At 36.8% G+C, this 23,542-nt stretch overlaps 1 protein-coding gene across 9 annotated transcripts in view; it reads left to right on the top strand.

The window, feature by feature from the left end:
- ATP11A (ATPase phospholipid transporting 11A) overlaps nucleotides 1-23,542 on the top strand; it is a 122,405-nt gene that overhangs the window by 51,313 nt on the left and 47,550 nt on the right. For all 9 annotated transcript variants that reach the window (XR_002044384.3, XM_039549822.1, XM_019282865.3 and 6 more), the window contains exons 2-5: nucleotides 8,305-8,427; nucleotides 19,436-19,525; nucleotides 20,652-20,732; nucleotides 22,271-22,378. Coding sequence is in view for 8 of the 9 variants with exons in the window: in XM_039549822.1 (XP_039405756.1) it covers nucleotides 8,305-8,427; nucleotides 19,436-19,525; nucleotides 20,652-20,732; nucleotides 22,271-22,378 (402 nt within the window). In the remaining variant the exon portion in view is untranslated. The remainder of the gene's footprint in view (nucleotides 1-8,304; nucleotides 8,428-19,435; nucleotides 19,526-20,651; nucleotides 20,733-22,270; nucleotides 22,379-23,542) is intronic.

Here is a 23,542-nt window from a genome sequence, read left to right as displayed (position 1 = left end):
TGGGAAATTTGGCTCTTCCACTTTTGTTTGCTAAAATCCTTGTGGAATGTGTTGTCACTCTGGCCAGTTCTGATCATGTCTGATAGTAGAGAAATTTACTGTTCTAAATATAAAGCATATTTTTAGAATACATTCCCTTTTGAATAATCTGAAGCTCCTATAAGAATACTGTTTAGGAATAGATTTGGTTACATCTGATCTTGTAAATCTTGCCAATGCATACTGTCTCCATATGCATTGCGTTGTTTCTTGGAGAAGATTCACAACAGGTATTATTGCTTGATTTTTCTTAATTTAGTTACTTAATTTAATAATTAAAAATGTTAATTTAAAAGGAAATAAATAGTGTGGCATATCTGCGGGTTTATTACATATTTTTGAATGAATTAAAACAATCTGCTACTTCTCTCCCTTCATCCCTCTGTTCCTTTAGCATCTGTAAAAAAAATTTTTAAAAAAAATCAGTTTTCTGCCCTGAAAATTTTGATAGCTTTAGATTTTTTTCGTGTTGAATTACTTCAAATGGAAGTAGTTATTGGCAACTAAGAGTAAAAAAAAAATCCCTGCATTCTGAAATATCTATACAACTCTCTTGAAAATATCTTTGTAGCTACTCTTGAGTTTGACTGGCACTGCATGTAAATATTTGTGGCCTTTAGCTGCCTTAAAAGAAATGAAATTGCTCTTGTTTTACAGCTTTTCTTGGCACCTAAGGAAGCTGTAAATTTCCTTTGCAAACCTTTATTTCAGTTTTTGGTCTGGAGCTACTTAGAAATAAACTTGATTTTTAATTAATTTAAGTACTAAGGCTGTCAAATATCCTGTGTCTTATGTGACACTTTCCCTTCTAGTTTCTCTTACCACTTCACTTTGCAGTGTAGTTTTTTTCTCATTTGCCTTTCTAATTGCAAGCAAGACTCCTGAAAGGATTTCCATGTAGCAGCAGTCCTTGGCTGGGCCTGGGCAGATGAGCACAAGGCACACGGTGTCCCTATCCCACTGGCAACAAGGGGCAAAATGTGTCAGAACCAGTACACTGAGGAAGGAAAAGTGTAGCAAAAGCATTTTTCCAGCTGTCCAGTAATTCACATACATCACAGATCTACTTTCTTACCATCATTGCAGTGGTTCTGTGAAACTAGATGAAGATTGCATATGTGGATGGAATAGGAGATTTTTATCTGTATCACTTTAATTGTTACTTTTCATGGAAATAAATGGGGAAACTAAAGATTCACCCGAAGAGAAAGCACAGACATCAGAAATAGCTATACCTAATGGGCCAGTACATCAGCAGTATTTGGAATTTAAATTGACTGCTTAGAGAAGATCTCCATCTTTCTTGAATAACTGAGATGAGTTTTTATGTATGTGAAACAAAGATTTTAACCCTTTTTAGGAGGAATGCAGATCACTGGCTTTGTCATCCATCAGGTCAAATTATTCAACCATTCAAAGTATAGAGTATGTGTAATTCAGCTAAAAATTATGTTCCAGACTGGAAATCAGAAAGGAGAATGAGACTGTCTTCGAAGTGCTGTATTGCAGTGCCCCAGTGCCAGCTCATGTGACACAATTGGAATGTAGCTTTATTAGGATAGCTTCTGAAATGTTTTACTCGAAGTACAATGCTCAAGGAGGCATGAACTGGAAGGCTGAAATAAAATTTATATTAAGGACACATATAGAACTGTTAGGTATTTTACAGAAACTGGAATATTTGCTGTTGTGACAATATTTTTTCTAACAGCTCTGAATTATGGAATTTTGCATCATTTTGTCATCATACTTTTCCATTTCCTCTTCAAAAATTCCACAAAAACTTATTGCAGCCTATTGCTATGAATCCATTTCCCCTCTGTCTGTATGCACAAGATCCTTGCAGGAGGTGGAAAGAAAGATCAGAAAACCAGGATCCACCAAGTAGTAGAGATATGGCTTGGTTGGAAAACTTGTCGGCCTGGCACCATTTTATGTAGTTAAGATGTACCTGCTTTTGCTTCTAATCACATATTTTAACTGAGAGTCATAAATAAAAGAATCTATTTGCAGTTAAAGAATGTGATTGTCTTCTTTGTTCTTTCTCTGCATATACTTATGTCCAGTATTCTGTGATTTGTAGGCAATTGACTGGGGCAGTTTTGATTTCAAACGTTATTTCTGACAAAACTCGTCATCCAAGAATTTAAAATTCATTTGTTGGAATGAAATGCAGTAATATTCTGTGGCAACAGATCCCATTATGGGTGACCCATAGGAAACGTGTTAATTAGTCATAGAAGTTTCTGGGAGAGAGTTGTTCTGGGGTTGGTTTTTTGTTGGTTGGTTTTTTGGGTTTTTTTGTGGTTGCCTCTGAAGAGCTGCATTTTGGTATTCCATTAGATTAGTTATTTAATGGCATATGTCCATGACTTGTAGGTGAATGGAGTAATTTACTTTCTGTTTACAATGTCTCATATTGAGGTAGTCCTTTTTCAGAACATAAAACCTGATAGGGTATTTATCTGATAATTATATGAATTATATTGGTTTTCTATGCCATTCTATATTCATACAAAACATAACAATCTTAACAGCTTTCAAAGTTAGTCTTCATTCTCAGCTTGGCCAATTCATATGAAGGGCTGGTGTAATGCTGTGAACAAAATGTAAAGCTTAAGTGCTCTCTCTCTATACATATTTGTGAGTTTGCCTGTCATTTGAAATCTAAGATCCTTTAAATGAATGAGAATTTCACCCTTTATCTCCACTAACACATACATACAAATTAAAGTTTTTTTTTTTTTTTTTTTTTTTTGCAAAAGTAGACTATTTAAAAGCTTAATATATTTTAATGGTTAGCAATTCTAGGAAATGTAGACTATTTAAAAATTATTACTTCTTTAGATGGATTTTTGTGATCTATAGATCAAATCTACCCTTAAAAGGACTGGATTTGGAAAGATGAGGTAAAAATCTGCACACTGTGCCATTGTTTGCAAAGGGAGATGGCTGCACCTATTTCTGCAGAATGGTGTCAAGTGTAAAAGAGCAGGTACTCAGTACATTTGACAAATGAAGACAAAGATGAGATTATATGATCTCATGGTTTGGTAAGAGTATATGATAAAGACAGTATCTGTACAGTATTAGAAAGGAAAATAACTTTTTTTCTCTTCGCCATAGTGAATTACAGCTTTGAGATATTGAAGTTGTTTCTCTTCACGGAATGAAAAATTGGAAACCGGGAGCCTTTAGTGCAGAGATGTTGTAATGCATGAATGTTTTTTCACACTGTGCACCATTATTTCTTCCTGTAGATTCTGAGTGATAATGGCTTGTCAGTATCTGTGATCCTAAAACTCCAAAGTGGTTGAGCAGCCGTGTGTTCAGTGTGCAGTTTTAACAGTGGTGCTAATTGCTTAATTGACATCAAATATCAGTGATTCAATAAAACACCAGGCTGTTAGTAAAGCCTGCCTTTATGGGTGTGAAGTACTTCTGTGTGGAGGAATGGAGTCACATCCTGGGTGAACAAGGCTATAGTGGATGCTGAGAACTTGTTGCTGTCAAATCTGTGGTTAGAGTGCACTATCCCTTTTAATCAAAAAGCGTTTAGAAAAAAGTAAGAGAGAATACTGTTCAGTGAAATGTACTTAGAGCCTGGCCAGGGCAGACTGATTTGAGTTTTCAGCTGTACTTAGTGCATATTAACTTATTTGAATAGTGTTTGTATTTATATTATTTGGAGACAAAATACAATATTGAACTGAAGATTGTTGCTGGTAATTATGCCCAAGTTAATAGTTCAAGTGGAGAGTCAGGAAATGTCATTCAGTGTTTCCACTGATTTCGAAATCATACATTAAATCTCTACTAAAAATATGTGGAAAGACTTGGAATCTTTCAAAGTCAGTTACTTTTCCAGCAACTACCACTAGCATCTTCCTATCATCCTTTTGCTGTCACTCATTGAATACCAAGCCTCTTGCCTTTTCAGGCAATACATTTGTTTAAATTAAATCCAGATAAAAATTACCAGAGCAGCATGAAGGTGAATCTCAAGCTAGTTTCAGTTTGATTTTTTAAATCAGAAAAAAATAAGCTGCAGAAATATTTGAACTCTAAAGGTAAAATCCTGTTAACTGTCTCTGTTTAGTGTTAGGAAAAGATGCCTTAATCTTTTGCTGGTCTTTGCTTTCATGGTTGCTGACACTGCTTGAAAGAGTAAAAGCTATGTAACATTTCATTGATGTGCCAATAAAACTAGGTCTCAGTACACTGAGCTTTACGGTATAAATAGAAGCAGATAATGCTAAGATTTATTTATGGTTTCTTGGACATATTCTTAATGGGCTTAGGCAATGAAACTTAAAAAAAGAAGTGACTATTGTTCATTGTTCTGGCAGCAGCATTCAGACTGTTTTTTTCAGTGACTCTGGTGTCATTCTGTAAGTTGTAATACCAGAACGCTAAAAGAACTTTCAGATCAAGGTGTTTGGCTTTGGAGGTTGGCATTACCAGACATTCAGTTGGTGTGGTTTGATTTCTCTATGTGGCCTATGTCCTGACTTACAGTGCTGTTTTTCTAAAAGTATCTTTCTCTACTTCACACAAGTGAGTTGCCTTATTGCCATATTGAGCAGTGCATGTGACTTTGTGCATTGCAGTTTGACCTCACTGGCAAAGAGAGCCTTACTCTTCCCTGCTCAGTTTTTACTCTTGGACTGTGAGTGATTTGGAGGTTTTAAGTTGTTGAATTAGGTTAGTAAAGTGCATTTATTTTCTATTGTCTATTAACATAATGAAAAATAAAAAATGTTCTGTGCTAGCAGATAGTTTAAGTTAGATATGGTTTTATACATCTGTCGTAAGTTTATCAATTCATGATAAAACCAGGTCAAATTAAAGCTAATAGAAGAGATTGTCTTCGTTTTATACTGAAGCTTAAAGTAATGCCTTGCTTTAGGAACACAAATTCCAGAGTGGTTGGTTTACTTAGTGTTGACACAATACTCCAGGGCTATCAGACCTGTAAATACTGGCAAGTAGTGCAGGAGGGTGCTGTTTAGAGCTGTCTTCCCAGATTCATTGGCAATTTCAGAGGCCTGTTTTAAGTGAGTCCTGATAAAGAGTCAGTGTATGCAGTGAAACTTTAAAAAATGCTTTTTTGAACTAAAAGCATTGTCAAGCTGTCTTGGACTGGTTAATAATAATTAGAGATAAATTGTCAAGCTGGGCCCCTGTAGAGGGAAGGAGAAGCTGAGGGATTTCTTCTTGGTGTTCAAAGTTTGTGTGGTATTCCCATTAGCCCTTTACGTAGTCATCTCTGAACTCAGGCAGGCACTTCACTTATCAGGAGTAACCTTTTTGTTGCGTTTATGTCTGGAATGTCCTTCCTAATGAAAAACTAAAGAATGTTGTACAATTTAATGTATTATACAGGAATGTCTCACATTCCCTTGCATTTCTAGGAGTATTATGTGGTGCAAGTGTCAGTAGGTAATTTGTGTGCATTGTACATTTAGGGCACTGACAAGATAAAAAAGTATTGTGTACCAATAAAATGGTAAAAGATACCATTTGTTATTTGGTTTGTTATTGTCATAGAAGTAAGGTGGAATATGGAAACACTGTTGTGTTCCATTCCTTCCGAAATATTTTGGCTTACTCAAAGAATGTTACCTGGTCTTCAGAAGTGGGCTGAATGGCACTTTACTTTTTGACAAGTCCCCTTGGTGGTAAGGGAGAAGTTGTCTGACTGGAAAATCAATGCAATTTTTATACCGACCTCTGTCCTAGTTTCCAGTCTGTGCCAGATGTGGCACGGGAGAAATGTGTGTGCACTCCCACTGAGCCGGGGCAGTTACAGGGGTTAGCATAAGCCCTGACTGGGCCATTGGTGAGTCTTACGAGTGGCTTTCATTTTCACCTCCTTTGTCAACAGCTTCATATAAATAAGTGACTCTTTCAAGTTATTGGAAGTTGAATAACACATAAGAAAAATGTGGGGTTTACTTTTGGTTTTAGTTTTATGCCTAGTATTACAGTTTTGTCCTTTGGTATCTTCTGAACATAATGCCTTCATTTTTCTGTCATGTGTAAGAATCAAGTAATGATTTAGGTCCTTTGTGTCTGCTTCTTAGTATCTACTTCTGGGATGATAGAAGTTGCTTTTCCTTAATCCTTCTACTTCGCTTTACATTTTACTTGATGACTTCTACTCAGCTATTTTGTGGTTAATAGTCTGAGTCCAATAGGTTTTCTTTTTATATTTTTTATGTTCTCTCCAACCTCAAGAAAGTCATGCACATCACATAGATAATTATTTTATGAGCTTAACTGCGCCAAATTTGCAGAGTATTGCAAGATTTTATACATCTATTGCAACAATAAATTATGTAGAAAGTGATCTTTGGCTGTGCTGCACTTAAGGCAGTGGAAAATTCATATATATATGAATGATGAAGGAAATGTTAGGGTGAATGTTTTTTAAGTTTAAGAACAAAATTTTATTTTAGACTTACTAGCCAAGTGTGTAGTAGTAAAGTAAATGGACCTATAACTATTGACATCAAGACTAGTTGGAAAAGAAGATACCATGTCTGTATGATTAAATTCTGCTTTTATGTCAAGAACTGCACAGGTACATCCAGCTGCTTTGGGGAATGATGCTTTGGTTGTATAAACTACCAAAGGCACACTATTTGTTTGGGGTTAGTTTGCTCAAGTCTGACAGTTTACCTATAGAGACAGACAATCAACCACCAGTGCCCAAGAGCACTTTCAGGACATATTTAATGTACTAAATAAATGTAGCTGTTGAAGATGCAGAAAAGGAGCTTCCCTCCAATATGCTTAATGAAAGTATGTGTAAATGAATCATTGTGACATAAAGCAGAGGTTTTGAGTTTAAATTATGACATATTTAAATTACCTCAGTTTTGACCATACGATGATGTTAAAGTTACTGATGCCTGGGCTTCTCCAAGCATTAGGAATGTGTTCTGTGCTTCAAAACTGTTTTTCATAAGGTAGGTGTGAATTAGACAATTGACCAAGGGATGGTCATTTTATAATCTGTGTCCCCCCAAAAAATTAATTTTTAAAATTTAAAAAATTGGTTATCTTGGTTTTGTGTAAATACTTTCCTGTTGCGTTGCTTGGTTTGGTTTAGCAAGCGGCAGCCCTCTCGGAAAGCACTGCGAGGCCGCTTAGGATAGAGCGGCAATTCCACTCTCCCGTAGTCCTTCCGGACAGCCCTGCGTACCTGCTCCCGCTAGCTGTCGGCTCCGCAGCACGGTGACAGTACAGGAGGCGAGAAGGGTCCCTCCATGTGCACCTCAGAGGAACCTTTATTACAGGGCGACAAGCTGGTTCCCACAGGCAGGGAGAACCACGTGGGCCAGGAGCTTGGGGATTTATATAGGGACGAGGGAGGCGGGGAAAGCACATGGACGAATGATCTCAGGGTGCAGGGGTGGTACATGGGTGGAGTTGGGGTACTGGAACCAATGGGGAGAACCAGAGGGCGTGGCTAGGGGCAGGGGAAGGGCGGGGACAATGTGGAAGGCCTGCATTTAATAAGAAAAACAGTGGGGGGAATGCAGCGTTACACTTTTATGCAGTGATTTGTACTTTTTTACAGTTAATAGAACACAGAAGTACTGATTTTGGGGAAGCTATAGGTGTGGTGGAGTTTGATGATGTGAATGTGATCATTTGGCACACCTAGGTTTTTTTCTACAGCTTTCATAGAAGAGCAAGTGCTCCGAGATGACAAGCTGTGGTCTTTTCCTGGCAGCTTAAGAGTCTCTAAGCTTGTTCATGTGTGGGGAAATGATTACTACTAGTATTTCAGGAGAACAGAGTTTCACTTTACTGCAAATAAAATACCAAGTTATGGGCAGCTAGTTTCAAAATGTAAAGTATTTGTCATACATAAAAATATTTTAATTAGCACAGATTTTCTTAGTGGTAAAATTAGTAACAAACATAAATACTTACTAAATATGTAATTTGAGTGAGAATCCTAAACCATTTGTCCTTTTTTCAGTTATAAATGAAAAAGTCGGAATAGTGATTTTCATGGATGCTCTTTCATTGTGTTGTGGGAAAGTGCAGTGCAGTTAAGGCAATTTTGACATTTGATTTGGCTTTAGGTGTTTTGGTGGTCTTGAGCTGGTACAGAAAAGTGTGAGGGGTCATCTGCTGGTGGCTGTGTACGTGTTGATGGTCAGGCATGTGATTAGTTAATTCAGTGTGTGACTCGTTACTGCAGAAATATAGACTGAACTGACACAGTAACTCTTTTTTCCCCCGTAGTGTGCTGGAGAAGAGAATTGGGTGGACAGTCGGACTATTTATGTTGGGCATCATGAACCGCCTCCAGGTGCTGAAGCGTACATTCCACAGAGATTTCCAGATAATAGAATAGTCTCATCAAAGGTACCAATATTTTCTTTCATTCATTTAGATAAATCAGCTGAAGTTACTTTGTGTTTATTTATTTACTTCAAGATTTTTTCCTAGTCTTCCTGTATATTTTTCCTTTCCAAAACCGGCAAAGTTAAAGTGAAGATATCTCAGACTTCTTCTAGGGAGACTAATTGCTAAGTTGTCTCTAAAATGAACAGAAATAAAATAATTTCTCCCATGTTTACTGCAGTACATATTATAGTACACTCTTTGAGTAATAATGAGCTTTTCCACAAAGAAGAAAGCAATTTTCATTTGAGGCAGTCCTGGAGTAAATAAAATCTTCCTGAAGAAAGACTGCATCCTTTGTACTCAAAAGCAATACCTCAAAGTACTAGAAATAATTTAGTTTGTTGAGCACTTAGATTCATTATACTCTCTCCACCACAACAGTGTCTTTCCTTGCAAAAGCTCATACTGTTTCTATGGGGTTTTGTCAGTAGTCTTTGTTATTCACGTGCAAGTGAATCATAGTCTTGGTAGTGTGATACATTTGTGCTCTTTAGAAACCTTCCTGTTGTCCCTCACTTCAGTTAGTAAGTTTGAACTTCCATAAGCTCCAGCAGCTTTTTGTGAGCAGTTGGGATGTTGGTACTTTCCAGCTGGCTTGCTTTAGCCAAAGGTTTACACTGCAGTGGCATAGAAATTTGAATGCTTGCAGGTGATGTATGGCTAACAACTCAAGAACTCCCAAGTTTATAATGTGCTTAGATTTTAATCCTCATGAGCTCACACCTTCAGCCAATTATGAAATAATCAATTCAAAATAATATGTCCTCTACTGAGAATTACTTTTTGAATAGTGTCTCAAATCCCCAGCCGTTTTAAGAACCTTGGTAGCATTGTGATCTCAAGGAACTGAGGTGTTACCCTCATTGACCTGAACTTGCCATCCATTAACATAATGACAGCCATTTCTCATGTGAGATTTTGTATTTAATACCTTCTTCGCATACTTCATTCAAAGACAGTGTATTAAGCTTTATTTAGGCATCTTTAATTAGATTGAATGTTCAAAAGTTAAGACAGATGAAGTGCAGATGAAGTAGTCAAACTGGTACAGTGGGAAATCTTGTGCTCTACACATTGATTTGTATTGCCTTTTGAGTTATAGAAAAGTAAACACACTTAATGAAATCTTTGTACTCCTGTGGCATTTTTCTTATTTTTTTAATCTCATCTGGGGTTTATGTAAATAAAGCCATTGAAGTAACTGATGACAGTTTTCTTGAAATAAAAACATACTGTTCAGCTATGCAAGGTGTTTTGACGTCTTTTTGTGATTATGAAGTTAGTGGAAATTCAAGTTATTTTGCTGTGCAGAGTGAGGTTTTTTTAAAAATATTACTTAAACCTATTTTGAGCTAGGGAATCCCTGCCAGAAATTAATATATATGTGTGACTTCAACCAGTTCAGGATGGAGACTTCACTGTATTTTTATTTGGCTATAAAGCATATTCCATTAAATATTTTAAATGTTAAACTCTTTAGTTGTGAACTGTATCTGTAAATTGCCTTTCATAAACAAAAAGTATTCGTGGAAATATATACATTTATATATACATGATGTTTCTCAGTTTTTCTGTTTATTGACTGTTTATTATTAACTTCTTAAATTCAATTATTCTGTTTATTATTAACTTCTCTCTTTTAAAAAATAAAATGTAGCTTGTCTTTGTGGAAGTAAATACAGTGGTGGTATTTCAGGAGGGAACAGAATTCATGTAAATTCTTCATTATATTGAACAGTTCCTTAGACTGCTGAAAGCTGTTTTAATGACTGTTTTAATGTTGTCTGTATATGACAACTTTCCATGCTGTCCCTTTCAAGTAAACTGTTATTGCCATGCTCCATCCCAAACAGCCTGAATAAAGCACCATTGTGACTTGACTAACACTCATTATGGTTCTGTAAGCTGCTACCTCTTACCATTTCAGCTGTCCTTGTCCCGTGCTGGCCTCTGAACCCTCCTGAGGGGGCACCTATTACAGCATAAGGAACATAGACATAAACTTCTTGAAAAATGCTAAAATGTCCAAAATTAAGATGGCAAATCCATAATTGTTACAGTAGAATAAAGGTACGTGCTCGCAAGCACACAGTATAACGTTACCTCAACCGTGAAGGATACTTCCTTCCTCTTTCATCAGCGAGACAGACAGTAACTTTCAGCTGGGCTTTTATAGGTGTTTAGTGCTTATGTAAGAAAGTGTGTGATTGCTCTTCAAGGATGAGGAACTCTAAACTTCCAAGTACAGACTTTACCAATTTAAGACAAAATGAATTTCTAAAAAGGGTAGTTGAAGACCATGAGAAAATGTCATCAATTAGCCTGTCGGTATGCTGCTTTACTAAAAAATGTCATGTCGTAAAGCTGCCCTGAAAAAGACAGCAGCTTGCAGTAATATGAACTGTAGACTTTACTAGTCCTTCCAAAGGTACACTTTACTGTGCTTCACCAGAGGCTTCCTGGTGTCAGCAAGGTAATACTTTGATTCAAGTGCAGAGGGATATTTCGTGTACATTTTAGTGTCACTGTGGAATGTGGTTAATGCTCTGTCTGCTTAATGATACATTCCTGGTTGTGAAAAATGATGCAGAGACAGACCTTGGCCAGACAAAAGTGTTATATTGTTTTGATGTGTTAATTCAATTATGATATTAACAATATATTGCAAAAGGTGTGTGTTAAAGTAGTAAAAGACAAAAACTCATGTATTTTGGATTGTGCATACATTTCCTTTTACATCCTAGAGACACTGACCTTTGTAGCATGAATCGTTTTGTTGATCTAACTTTTAGCTACTTCAGCTGCCTTGGGTGTTGGCCTTTGAAGTGGCTGTTATGTGCCCTCTATTGAATTTATCACATGACAGTGCTGCAGGATGGCAAAATACCAGCTGGTAGAAAAACCCCAGTGTTTCAAATGAAAAAGAAATAAAGTAATTGAACTGGTAGGGAGGTGGCTTGCTTTTTGAAAAAAAAAAAAATAATATATACACATTTTGATACTATTTACTTTTTGGTAGAACTTAGTTTCCTTTTAATCTGTAAGTTAAACTAGTCAGCAGTAGCAACTACCAACACTTTGTGAGAAACAACCTTTTTTCCTTCTGAAACAGGATTTTACTTTTTGAAAAACTGATAAATTATAAAATAACTTCTTAGTAGAAAACTTCCTTAAGGTTCAGGCTTCATATCATTGTGCTAGGAATATGATTTTGTATTTAGTAATCTTTAATGGATTTCTCCTCTGTGAATTCCTTCAATACCTTTCAAGCCCATATAAATTCTCAGAATAAAGAGCACTCCAATTGTAGAAATGTTTGCCGAAAGTAACTGAGCCTTCATTTTAAAGCTTCCTGTTAATTTGAGTTCATATTCCAAACCCTTGAATCTGATAATGACTGTTATCCCCTGTTTATAATCTTGTTTCTGTTGGTGGTCTTCCATCATATTCCTTTCCAGGAGGAATAGCCTTAGCCTGTTCAGTAATTGTTTGTGTGGAAGCTGCTTCATGCCTTTGCTCAGGTTTGGTCTGTACATTTTCCCAAGCCAGTGGAATCATACACGGATCATTCAGTACATAGCCAACTATGCATTGATGTAGTGGCATGATGATGGTTTTAGTTTGTTAGTAATTTAATATTTTTCAATATCCAAATTCCCTTTTCCTGAAGTTAATCAAATACCTTTTTAGAATTGCTATGCTTCAAGGATCTCATTTGTTGACAAAGTAGGGATTTGCATTTCTTGTTCTACCTGAGTTGATGAATTGAAGACTGATTGGATGTCTACATTTCTCCTGAACAGAGGGAAAAATTGTAATGAAAAGAAAATCTTTTTTACGGCAACAACACAGAGTTCATAGGAACATGTTTAATTAGGGCTGCTTATGGCTTTTAGAAAAAAACAAAACCCCAAAGAAAACCCATAAAGAAGGAACCACAGGAAAGAACCAAACATTTCAAAAATTTCTAGATAGGAATAGCCTGTTGAATGAGAGAATTTCCTGTGTGTCAGAGACACCTGGCAAAATTAATTTTAGGCAGGAGAACTGATTTTTTCTTTTCTTCTCCCCCCATACCACCCATAGAGGAAGTTCCTTTCAGTCTGTGGGTAATCAACACACACACAGTATTTTGCCTTGGTAGTCCTATCCAGCTGCAAACTTCTACTGTCATAGTTTCATAAAGAGAAATTTTACAGCTACAGGGCCCACTTTTGCCTAGGTCACCAACATAACTGGAGACTGGCTTATGCTCCCAGAAGATGATACTGAAGAGTGACCCTTGAATGAAATGCAAGATTGACTCTACACTGGATGCAGAACTATTACTTGAAGAATTTGCCCTAAAGAGATGTCACTGAAATTAAATTATACATGAAATTACAAAGTGCTCAGTTGTGCTGTAGCTTTATTTCCTGTTCTTCCTATAGAAAAGCAGTAACGTGAACTCAGATGGGAGAACAGTACCACTGTTTGTAATGCTGTATGCTAATTCATGGATCAGAAGTGATCCTGGTTTTGTTGCACAAATAATGCAGTCTTCTGTTGTCTGCCTGTTTCCTTAGGACTTTTCATCAAATACTGATCCAAACACTGATTTCTGTGATAGTGGCCTGAGACAATAATGCTGTGAGTTGAGAATCCTATACATTGCCAGGGAAACCTTAGCTACCTTCAGTGCTAATCTCATTGAGATGACTCAAGTAATTGCAGTGACTAATAGTTAAATAAAGTTAAGCAATTCTGACATGTTTCAGCAGATGATGTTGAAATATTCCTTTCTTTCAGCAGAAATTCATGCCCTTGTGCTGTACCTCTTCCCTGCAGCACTCGCTCATAGTGCCATTATAAACACACAAAGACTGGGTGTGCTCTGATTTCTCATTTTGTTGCCACATTTAGAAGAAATGTTAATACTGAAGCTTAAAGAAATACTAAACCACCTCTATCAAGATGAGCCACTTGGAACCCAGCAGACCTAGGCTGTCCCACACTTTTCCAAGGTGGTGCTTCATAACTGGAAGGCTTTGTCTGGCCTCTCTAGGGCTGTGATGTAGCAGTTTAAAGATGAGGAGTTCAAACACAGCCCTAAGCCGTGACATTTGAAAGTCAGAAAAGCATCCAAAGCTCACAGTGGGAAGAGGCAGGGTCATGTGTTTGTGAAGCCGATACGTAATTGTGTAGCATACTCTGGGGGGCAGAGAGGGTGGGTAGACAGAAATGCGCATGGGACAGGGACTAATGCAGGGAGTGTAGCGTTGTGTCTTTTAGTGTGAATGTACTGATCTGCTCTAAAAGCAGCTGTGTCACAGAGCTCTCTATTTCTGCCTGGGTAATCCCCTGACTGCCAGCCACACTGAGGGAAGTGTGGAGGGGGAAGCAGGAGGTCAGATCCAATGCTGCAAGGGCTGCAGAGTCAGGTGTACCCAGCCCTGCCAAAGAGTGAGCAGGGCAGGAGCTGTTAGAGATGAGAAGAGTAAATGGACTTGGTTGGCAGTAAAGCTAAAATGCATCTGAATCATTGGACTCTTGAAGGGGCCAGCTCGGATGGGAGTGCGTGAGTGTGCAGTTCTTCCAGGCATAATGCTACAGTTTCCTTCTGGGGATAACTGCCAGTGCCTAGAGAGAGCAAGGAAAAGCTCTTCTTGGCTCTTGATGAGCCTGCTCAGTGTGGGATTTCCAGGTCAGAGGCTCTTTGCAACCTCCCTTGTATTCCCAGGAGAAGCCATTTACCCTTCCCATGGCTCAGTCCAGGATTATTAGCAATATTTTGTCTTCTGCTGGTACTCCCCCTAACAGAGCCTTTTAAGTTTTTTGTATCAGTATGGAGTCTGCATGTAGCAAGAGAGAAGCAGAAGGAAGGAAAACAAGCAGGTCCAAACCTAAACACCCGGGAAGACAGATGCAATTCTTCTCTCTCTACAAGTGAGAACATGAAGCTTGCTTGCTCTCACACACTCTTTCTTCTGTTTTCCTAGTATTCTCTGTGACTTCTGTCTTCAGTCAATCATCTTTGCTGCAAGGTTTTTTTTTTCTTTTTAAGAATTATAATTGGATAATTACAGATGCTGGGGGATATCTTTGTCAGAGGAACTCCTGGAGTTGATAGCCTCTATTTGATAAGACTGAGAGTTGCTGAACAGGGACTACTAAGGATAGACTTGTTTGTAACAGAAATCCTGTTTTATCAGCAACTGTTTTTACAAAATCCTATGTATGTTTGTTCATCAAATATGCCATTTGATCTAACGTCCCCAAATCAGTTTCATTTTTGCACTTTCTCTGAATGTACTGGTGCTGGTTTTTCACTTGTAAAAGCCCTACATGTAGCAGAGCTTCCACTGATCCCTGTGTTGTGAATGACCTTGTGAGGTGGAGAAACAGGAGTCCCTCCCTCAGTGGAGTGATAAACACTGTGCAGATGGTGCATACGTTAATACTTTTGTTAAAATATTGTTATCTTTTGTTATCTATTGTGTCTTTCTACATTCATTTCAAATTGTCATAAATATGGCAAAATACTTCTAAAATATTCCAATTCTATTGAGTAGCATATAAGCACAGAAGTCTGCATTTTTTTGCTTTGAGTCAGTCCTGATACTAGTTTAATACACTGAAGAACATAGATGAGTTCTGCTGTAAACTTCCTATATGCTTGTAAGCGAGTCACTTGGGTTAGACAAGGCATACTCTCTACTCAGTTCCTATGATTTCAGATAATTATTGATTTCCTGTTTTTTTCATACCCTCTGCTATAGTTTTCTCTACCCGTTTTCTACTCTATATAGTTAGACAAATTGTGTTTCAAAAAAGTATTATTTTTATAAATAAAACTACCTTTAAAGAAACCGTGAAACTTTTGATCAGAGCTTTTTCAGCTATTCTATTGAAGAGGGCTACCTATATGTATATAGTATATGTAATATTTATGTTGCTCAAATAACATAATACCGTGTAAGGTGGTATTATATATAAAGTGTTGTGTCCAGTACCTGAAAGGAGACTACAAAAAAAGCTGGAGAGAGACTTTTTACAAGGGCATTAAGTGATAGGAGAAGGGAAAAGGACTTCAAGCTGAAAGAGGGTTGGTTTAGATTTACTTTGAGGATGGTGAGGCACTGGAACCAGTTGTCCAGAGAAGCTGTAGATGCTGCATTTCTGGAAGTGTTCAAGGTCAGTTTGGATGGGGCTTGGAGCAACCTGGTCAAGTGGAAGGTGTCCCTGCGCACAGCAGGGGGGTTGGCACAGGATGCTTGAGAAGATCTTGAACGTCTTTTTCCACCCAGACCATTCTATGATATGCACACATGCCTGCAATCTAGTTCTTAAACTGCAGCTTTAAGAATGCATTGTTTCTTGGTAATTGATAGATAGTACAAAAATGTGTATGTTAAAAAATACTGAAGTCACCATGGACACAAATGACTGCAAGATCAGCTTTTTTTCTATACTACCCTGATTTTATTATTCTCAGGATGAATTTTGTTTTGCAGAAGGGATGAAAATCATCATAGGAAGATGTCTACAAACCAGGGATAAACCAATATAGTAGATTTTGTTTTGTAATAGTTTTAAGCATTTACAAGAAACAGTAAAAATGGTTGAATGAAAAGAGTGAAATCAGAGTGGGTTAAAAGAGAGGTGGTAACTATTTAAAATAATCTGTAAGAAACTGAAATGTTGACAAAACTCAGTATGAAGTGCCTTTTCTTACAGCTTCAGGTTTTGATGTAAAGTGATTACTAAGAAACTCTCCTTTTTCTTAAGAAAAAGTCTGCCTCTTAGGGTAGAAAGAGAAGCTTAAAACATGAGCCAAATTTCTGGCATGCAGATAGCAAATGAAAAGGTCAAAATACAGTGTCAAGAACAGTGTATTTTACGTTTTTGAGTCTGTGTATCTGGCTGCAATGAAGATGTATTGGATCTGAAAGCAAGATGTTGTCAGTAAAGAGGATGCAAGAATTGGTGAGATGGAGCCAGGGGCACAAGCGGGAATACTATGGATGGGCTCACAAGTGCAGAAATAGACCAGCGCTGCAGGTGCTACTGCAATTATAAATGGGAAGAAAATCTACTTTAATGATGCTGTTTTGACACCAGACTGATCTTACAGATTCTTGCACAGTGTTTCAGATGCATCTGTTGGCACCATGTGTTATTCTCTTGGATGAATCCATAACTACTACTGCTCCGTGTCTGATGTGTTACCTCCCATATGTAAAAAGCACCCAAGCTCTGGCCTCTAATTCTTTTGTAGCATTTGGTAAAGATCAGTTAAGCTGTCCCCAGCTTATATCTAAATACTGTGTAACTGTTTGGATAAACTTATGCCCTTCAAGTGAATTATAGTGGAAAAAAGGTAGTTAAATATAGGTAAACTGCTTTTCAAGAGTTTACAAAGAGCATGACTAGAAATTATCTGAAGAAGAGAGATGATGTTATTAACTCCGAGCACAGTAATCTGATGGATTTAATATCGTCATTTTTAATGACTTTGCTTTAAAAATTTTTGTTTGTTCCTGCCTAGTTACATTAGAGAAATTGCCTTGAATGCAGCAGTCATGAGATAAATATTGTTCTGAATGGCAGGCCCTCCATTGCTTCTCTAGGGAGTGATTATGTTGATTAAACATTACTTGCACATTTGTAGATACTGCTCTGAGCTACTGATGGCTTGGGTAGGGGCAGGTCTGTCTAGACATCTTAGCGTTCTTTCTTGCCTAAGCTGCAAAAATCGTTACTTCTCTGTTTAAGATGAATGGGCAGAATAAAGACATACTTTGTGTGCATGAAACTCAGAGTCTCGAAGTGCTAAAAGTCTATCAGATTGAAAATAAATTTTAAGAAGTAGTCTGTGTTAAAAAAGCATCCATTTTAGGAAACACTTCTCAGCCATAAAAGTGATCTGTTCCCATATTATTTGCTTTTATTCAGCTAAGAGAGTTGCTGATCAAAGGTGGAGCTGTGGAAAGACCACAGCTTGGCAGGGAAGGTAGTGAACTAAGGATGGAATGCAAGGAGGATTGGGTACTAAGGGTAAAGGTGAACAACCTTTTTATGGATTGTTGTTTTAATTTATTTACCTGCTTCTTCAATCAGATATTTTAAATATCTAGTCCAACAATAATATGTTGTTATTACATAAGAGATCACGTGATTTGGGGGCTTGTGTAAATCACTGAACTTTTACGGTCAAAACCCCTTTACCATGGAAAAAATACTATTTCTATCAAATTTCTATCAAAAATACTATTTCTATCAAAAGAGCTAAACAGAAAAATGTAAACAAATGTTTTTCACTGAAACCTCTATTGATTTTTCTTTGCAGCAGGCAGAGATTCTTAGAAAATAAATGGATAAAATTAGAAAACAAAGATAACTTACCTGATAAAGTTAATGATGAAAATACGCAATAATTGTTGTCAAATAGAATTTATATGTTCATCTATCATAATAGCAGTTTTGAATGATCAGCATTGTGCAAGGAAAAATAATCAAGTCTAACTTGTTCTCTTTGAAAATTCCAAGTAGCTGTAGGATAATGGGTAGTGCATGCTACATTCCTGTCTGATGAAAAGTGTTCTAATTGCAAGACTAGAACGCTTGATTTTCTAGCTGTTGCATGTCTGCCTGCCTGAGTTTTGGCTTGCTCACAGGTGATTTAATACTGAACTAGCTATTATGTAGGATAAGTGGTAACTTAGGGCATATTTAGGTTATATACTGATTTTTGGCACACGATAGAAGAAGAATATTTCATTCCTATGTCTTACACATGTTCAGGCTTTAACTCCCAAGAGGTAAAAAGACTGCTCTATATAATAGGGTTTCACGTACATTTAAGGCATATTTCTCAGGGATATTTTTTGTCTTCAGATGTAATAGAAGTGCTTTCCTTCTGGAGCTCTGTCTGTCTTTGCCTTCAGGGCCAAATTCAGAAGATGTCTAGCTCATGGAATTATTTGGTTATCAGCAAGTGTAAGTACAATCTGCCAAGAGGAGACAAGGCACATTTGTAACAGAGCAAATAAATTAGGATAAGCTTCTTAGCCCATCTCGTTTGAAATGAAAGTTTTATTGGAGTTGTCATTTTATTACATGTCAAAGGATAATTTGGATAATAAGATGAAGCAGTGTTAGTTTTCTGAAGCCATTTTTCAAACCTTTTTACACCATTTTAGCTGACATTTTTTACATGTGTTCCAATAAGCAATCCTTGCAATGTTTTTCTGGAGCTACAGAATGAGCTGTGTAAAGAGAGTGTAGTTGAACCTGCTGCAGAGCAGAGGAAGGGGACTAGATGATGTTAAGGTCCATTATCACTTTTACATGACTTTTTAAATTTGAAGTTTTTGCATTTTCTGTTTGCAGCTTTATGTAATGTTTCTCATGTCATTTTATAACACTTGTGATAATTTGTGATAATTAGTACAGAAATATGCAGCCACTTACTCACCACTGTAGTTTATCTTGAGGAGTATTTTTGTGTCCCAGCCAAGGAACAGAAGAGGGGCCAACAACTTTTATTTGGTTGTCTTGCTATTACTGTGTATTTAGCTCTGAGTGCCACCTATCTCAAGTCATGAATACGACATGAAAGTGAATTAAAAGTTGTCTTTGAAATTACTAAAATGCTTTTAATAAATTTTAAATTTAAATAAATTTTAAAATGCTTTAAATAAACTATTCCATAACTAACTAACTCTGGACACTAACTCTGGACAAGCATTGTTGCTAGTTAAAAATTATTGCAGTCCCTAGTAGAAAGATTATCACAGGTCAGAACAATGATGCTATTCTGAGAATACATGCTTGTCAATTAAGGTTCAAATTCAGTAAATTATTAAACTAAGTAACCAAAACACGCCTGCTTCTTGTTTAGTTTAATCTTGAAATGTTAGTTATAAAATTGAGTGTGAACAATATTTCCTTCACAAACGCTCATAATCTGTGCATTTGTTTTCAGTACACGTTTTGGAACTTTATACCAAAAAATTTGTTTGAGCAATTCAGAAGAATAGCTAACTTCTATTTTCTCATCATTTTCCTTGTTCAGGTAAGCTACTCCCATTTTCTAGTAAGTTCTGCGCTCTTTCTAAAACAGGGAGAAGTTGAAAGAGATTTTAAAACTTAACTGGTTTTGATGACCATGGATGTAAATGGTTGAGCATAGAAAGCCTTTTACACGGGTGATGTGACAAAAAGGTGTTTCATTTAATTTCCAGGTTGTAAATGTGAACTTAATCTGAAGAGAATTTGACAGCATCTCTAGTTGGATGGCAAAACATGTCTTGATAAAATTGAAAATAATGCCTGTCATTTTTATTTTGTAATAAGCATCCACATCTGTAAAACTGTTACTTTAAATTCTGTTGATGATAAGGTTTTGTTAGTTTTGCAAAAATATGATATTTATAACAAAATAATGTCTTGGCAGCAATTTTCCAACTGTGCTGTCATCAAAGCCTGTGAGAAACTGAAATAATAGGTACTGATACAATGCTTGCTTAGAGAGGTACATAAATACTTGTTTTTTAAATGAGTTCCATGAATAACTAGTGTGCTGCTTTTTAGGTGTCTTAATTCTGAACCTTTCACAATCACTTAATTGTGTTAAATAGTAAAAATCTTACTAAGTGAGAAGCAGTATTACTTTGCAGACCAGATTCTGTAGAAAGAAAAGCAGATTCCCAGGACAACTTAGATTTTGTCATTTGCACTCCCTCTGTGAACTCTGCCTCTCTGTTTATATTTGCAGAAGCCCCAGCTCAGTATTTCAGAATTTACTCTTTGCATGCATAAGAACAGCTCCATTGTATAGCATGTAAAGCCAGTGCCATGCTAATTTCTAATGGTGCTCCATAATTTTGCTTCCAAAGCTGCAGCTTTCCAGTCTAATACTTCCTTAAAGTCTTGCAAGCAAATATTTTTACAAGGCATTAACATCTGGATGTTAATGTGATCTAACTACAGTGTTGTATCTTCTTACAGCATCCAATTTTCAAATTTTTGTCAGTATAGTACACATTCTGAAAGTTGTACTGAAGTACTGTTCTTTTCAATTAAAATTCTGTGATGCCTTGTAACATATTGGTGAAATTACTTGAAAGATCTTACTTGAAAGATTGACTGCTTACATTCACAAAAATATAACCAGAAAATATTTTTTCTTTTTGTTGCAGTTAATTATTGATACACCTACTAGTCCAGTTACAAGTGGACTTCCACTTTTGTTTGTCATCACTGTCACAGCTATCAAACAGGTGAGTAATTTAGTGAGCAAAAGTAAAACTAAAGAGAGCAGTTGAGTCAGTTTGGGTCTGCTGTCCAAGCAATGCCCTCTCCCAGCCTCTTGCCCGCCCCCACCCTGCTGGTCTGGTGTGGGAGAAGGTTGAACAGGATGCCTTGATGCTGACACTCTTCAGTCATAGCCAAAATGCTGGGGTGTAAGCAAGACTGGTTTAGTCCCAAGTACAAAGCACAGCAGCACAGGACTGCTGTGCAGAAAGCTAACTCCACCCCAGATAGACCCAAACCAGGATAATTTCGATTGTCCCTTAATAGATAGCTTAATAGATAACTTACTACCTTCACAGTCTTTATGCTAAATGCAGACTTTTCCTTCATGAGTCTTCAAAGAAGCCATGGAGAGTTGTGTTTCTCTTTCTTTACAGTGGTAACTATTCATCACTGAGTATATTCTATTGTTAAATTCACTTCTTGTTGAGTAGAAGTTGTGATACGTGCAAGAGCTAGTATTTTAGTGTGGCTTTCCCAGTCTTAAGATTTTAAATGTTACACTTTAAAGTCTTACTGTTAGCAGTGACCAACCAAAGCCTGGGTTATGATGTGCTGTGCCTGGTACTGCAGTTCTGTGTATTTCCTTGATTTTTTCTCTCAATGACTTGGGTAGATTTTGGGACCTGCTCGAGGAGCTGTACCAACCCCTGGAAGTATATTACAGCAAAGTCATAAAGTCTCTCTGAGTTCCCAGATTATTTTTGAGACCATCCAAAGTAGTGATACTTTTGTTCTGCACTGAATTTTCAAATGTGCTCAAAAGAGTTAGATGTAAAAATGCTATGTAAAAATACCACTACAAGTGGTATTTTCCATCTCTTAACCACTGATGACTTTGTCAGTCCCAATCTTTGTCATATGGCAGGACCTTTTCAATGGAAAGTTGCAATTCCCTATCCTTTAGTTTCTCTGCTTGTATAAAACACAAATTCATGGGGTAATTGAGCACGAAAAATAGGGTACTCTGCAAAGTCTCTTGAAACAAAATTCTTCACAACTATATATTGTATATAGGGTTAAAAGGTTTGGCTTAACTGTACGGCAGTCATCAAATATGACAACCTTTTGTCATGTCATCTCTTTATCATCTTGCAGGATAAAGTCCCATTCTTCCACAATATATTTTCTACACTTCTTCCTTCTAGTCAACTGCTTTTATAAGTACTGTGCACTTACTGGAGTCAACAGAGCATAAGCAAGAGATGATCACTTAAATACCAGAAACTCTTCTATGCTTTCTAAACCCCTATTCATCCAAATGTCTTCATTAAAATACATGGTTTTGTTTGACTAATTGTAACCATGAATGCTCTTTTTCATAGATATCCAGCACGACTTTAGTACTGACATGTATCACAATTTCATTTGTTCTAGTGAGAATATTTTTTTCCTTTACGGTGATCAATGATAATTCTTAAAATTTTTCTTGCAAGCTAGAGCTATTCTGTGTCTTTATAGCCAAATGTGCATCACTGCATCATTCCATTTCACTGTTTTCTAGGGTTATGAAGATTGGCTGCGACATAAAGCTGACAATGCAATAAATCAGTGCCCTGTTCATTTCATTCAGCATGGTAAACTGGTTAGAAAGCAAAGCCGAAAATTAAGAGTAAGTAACTTGACAGATTTTGTGAGTCAGACTTTACTTCACCCTTCTTGTACACTTCGCACGTAAAACAAGTTATACAGAAATGTAGTGTGATGATGTAGCATTTGTTGCATGTAATGGAGATTAGACCCACAGTATACTAATTTTTAGTTTTATGCCTCTGAATAAAATATTTTTATAAAATTAAACTCCTAGTGAGTTAAACTGTCTAATGAGATTAGATAAATCTCATTTATTATGATGCCTTTTCCTGGTCTTAAAATCAAGAGTCAAACATGGTTAGAAGGGGAAAAGGGATTTTACCTTGGTATTTATTTTAAGGAACCTTAGGTGCACACGTCCAGGTCAAATGCACCGGAATGCACCCTGCAAATTCCACCCATAAGATCTGGTGTCACATTATAGGTTTTACTAATTAGCATATCTATCAGAAATTCCCCAATGAGAGGCTTGAATGAGCCCTCCTCCCCAAGGAGCCTTCCCTTGGATGGTTCTATCTTGGTTTACAGAATGTGTTCTGGAGAGGACTTTGGGGTCTGGGGCACACTATCCTCTACCTATGAAGCTTCTAAAATGTTTAGTCTCTCAGCTTGACAAACAAGTCCAAGAATGTAGGCAAAAAGCACTAGGAATACAGAAGTTGTAAAAAAGGTGTAACAGGGGTATAAAAGAAAAGGCAAAAAATCTTCATGGCATCATTATCATAATTCTGAAATTTTATTTTTAGATGTTACTATTGCTGATTTTTATCAGGCTGTTTTGCTTAACTAGAATTAACTAACTCCTTCCATAAATGTTACTTTCGTTTTCAATTCTTTAACTTGGAATTTCTGTCACGAGTTATCCTTTCTCTATTTTCTGTCTACTGTCATTATCACAGAGTCATAGGATGCTTTGGGTTGGAAAGGACCTTAAAGATCATCTAGTTCTAATCCCTATGCCGTGGGCAGGGACACCTTGCAATAGACCAGGTTGTTCAGAGCCTTATTCAACCTGGCCTTGAACACTTTCAGAGATGGGGTATAACTACTATTTTGCACATTATTAATTTATTTAAGCCTGATTGTGACAGTCAGTGCTATGTATACAGATGCATGCATATGTACAGATGCAATGCATTCTAAATATTTTCTCAAAACCCATCAAATCACAATCTCTTCATTG

Source organism: Corvus cornix, chromosome 1 (genome assembly GCF_000738735.6).
Source record: "Corvus cornix cornix isolate S_Up_H32 chromosome 1, ASM73873v5, whole genome shotgun sequence".
In the NCBI taxonomy this organism is placed as follows: domain Eukaryota; kingdom Metazoa; phylum Chordata; class Aves; order Passeriformes; family Corvidae; genus Corvus; species Corvus cornix.
Note: the sequence above shows the minus strand (reverse complement) of the source record. Positions and strands in the feature narration are given on the sequence as shown.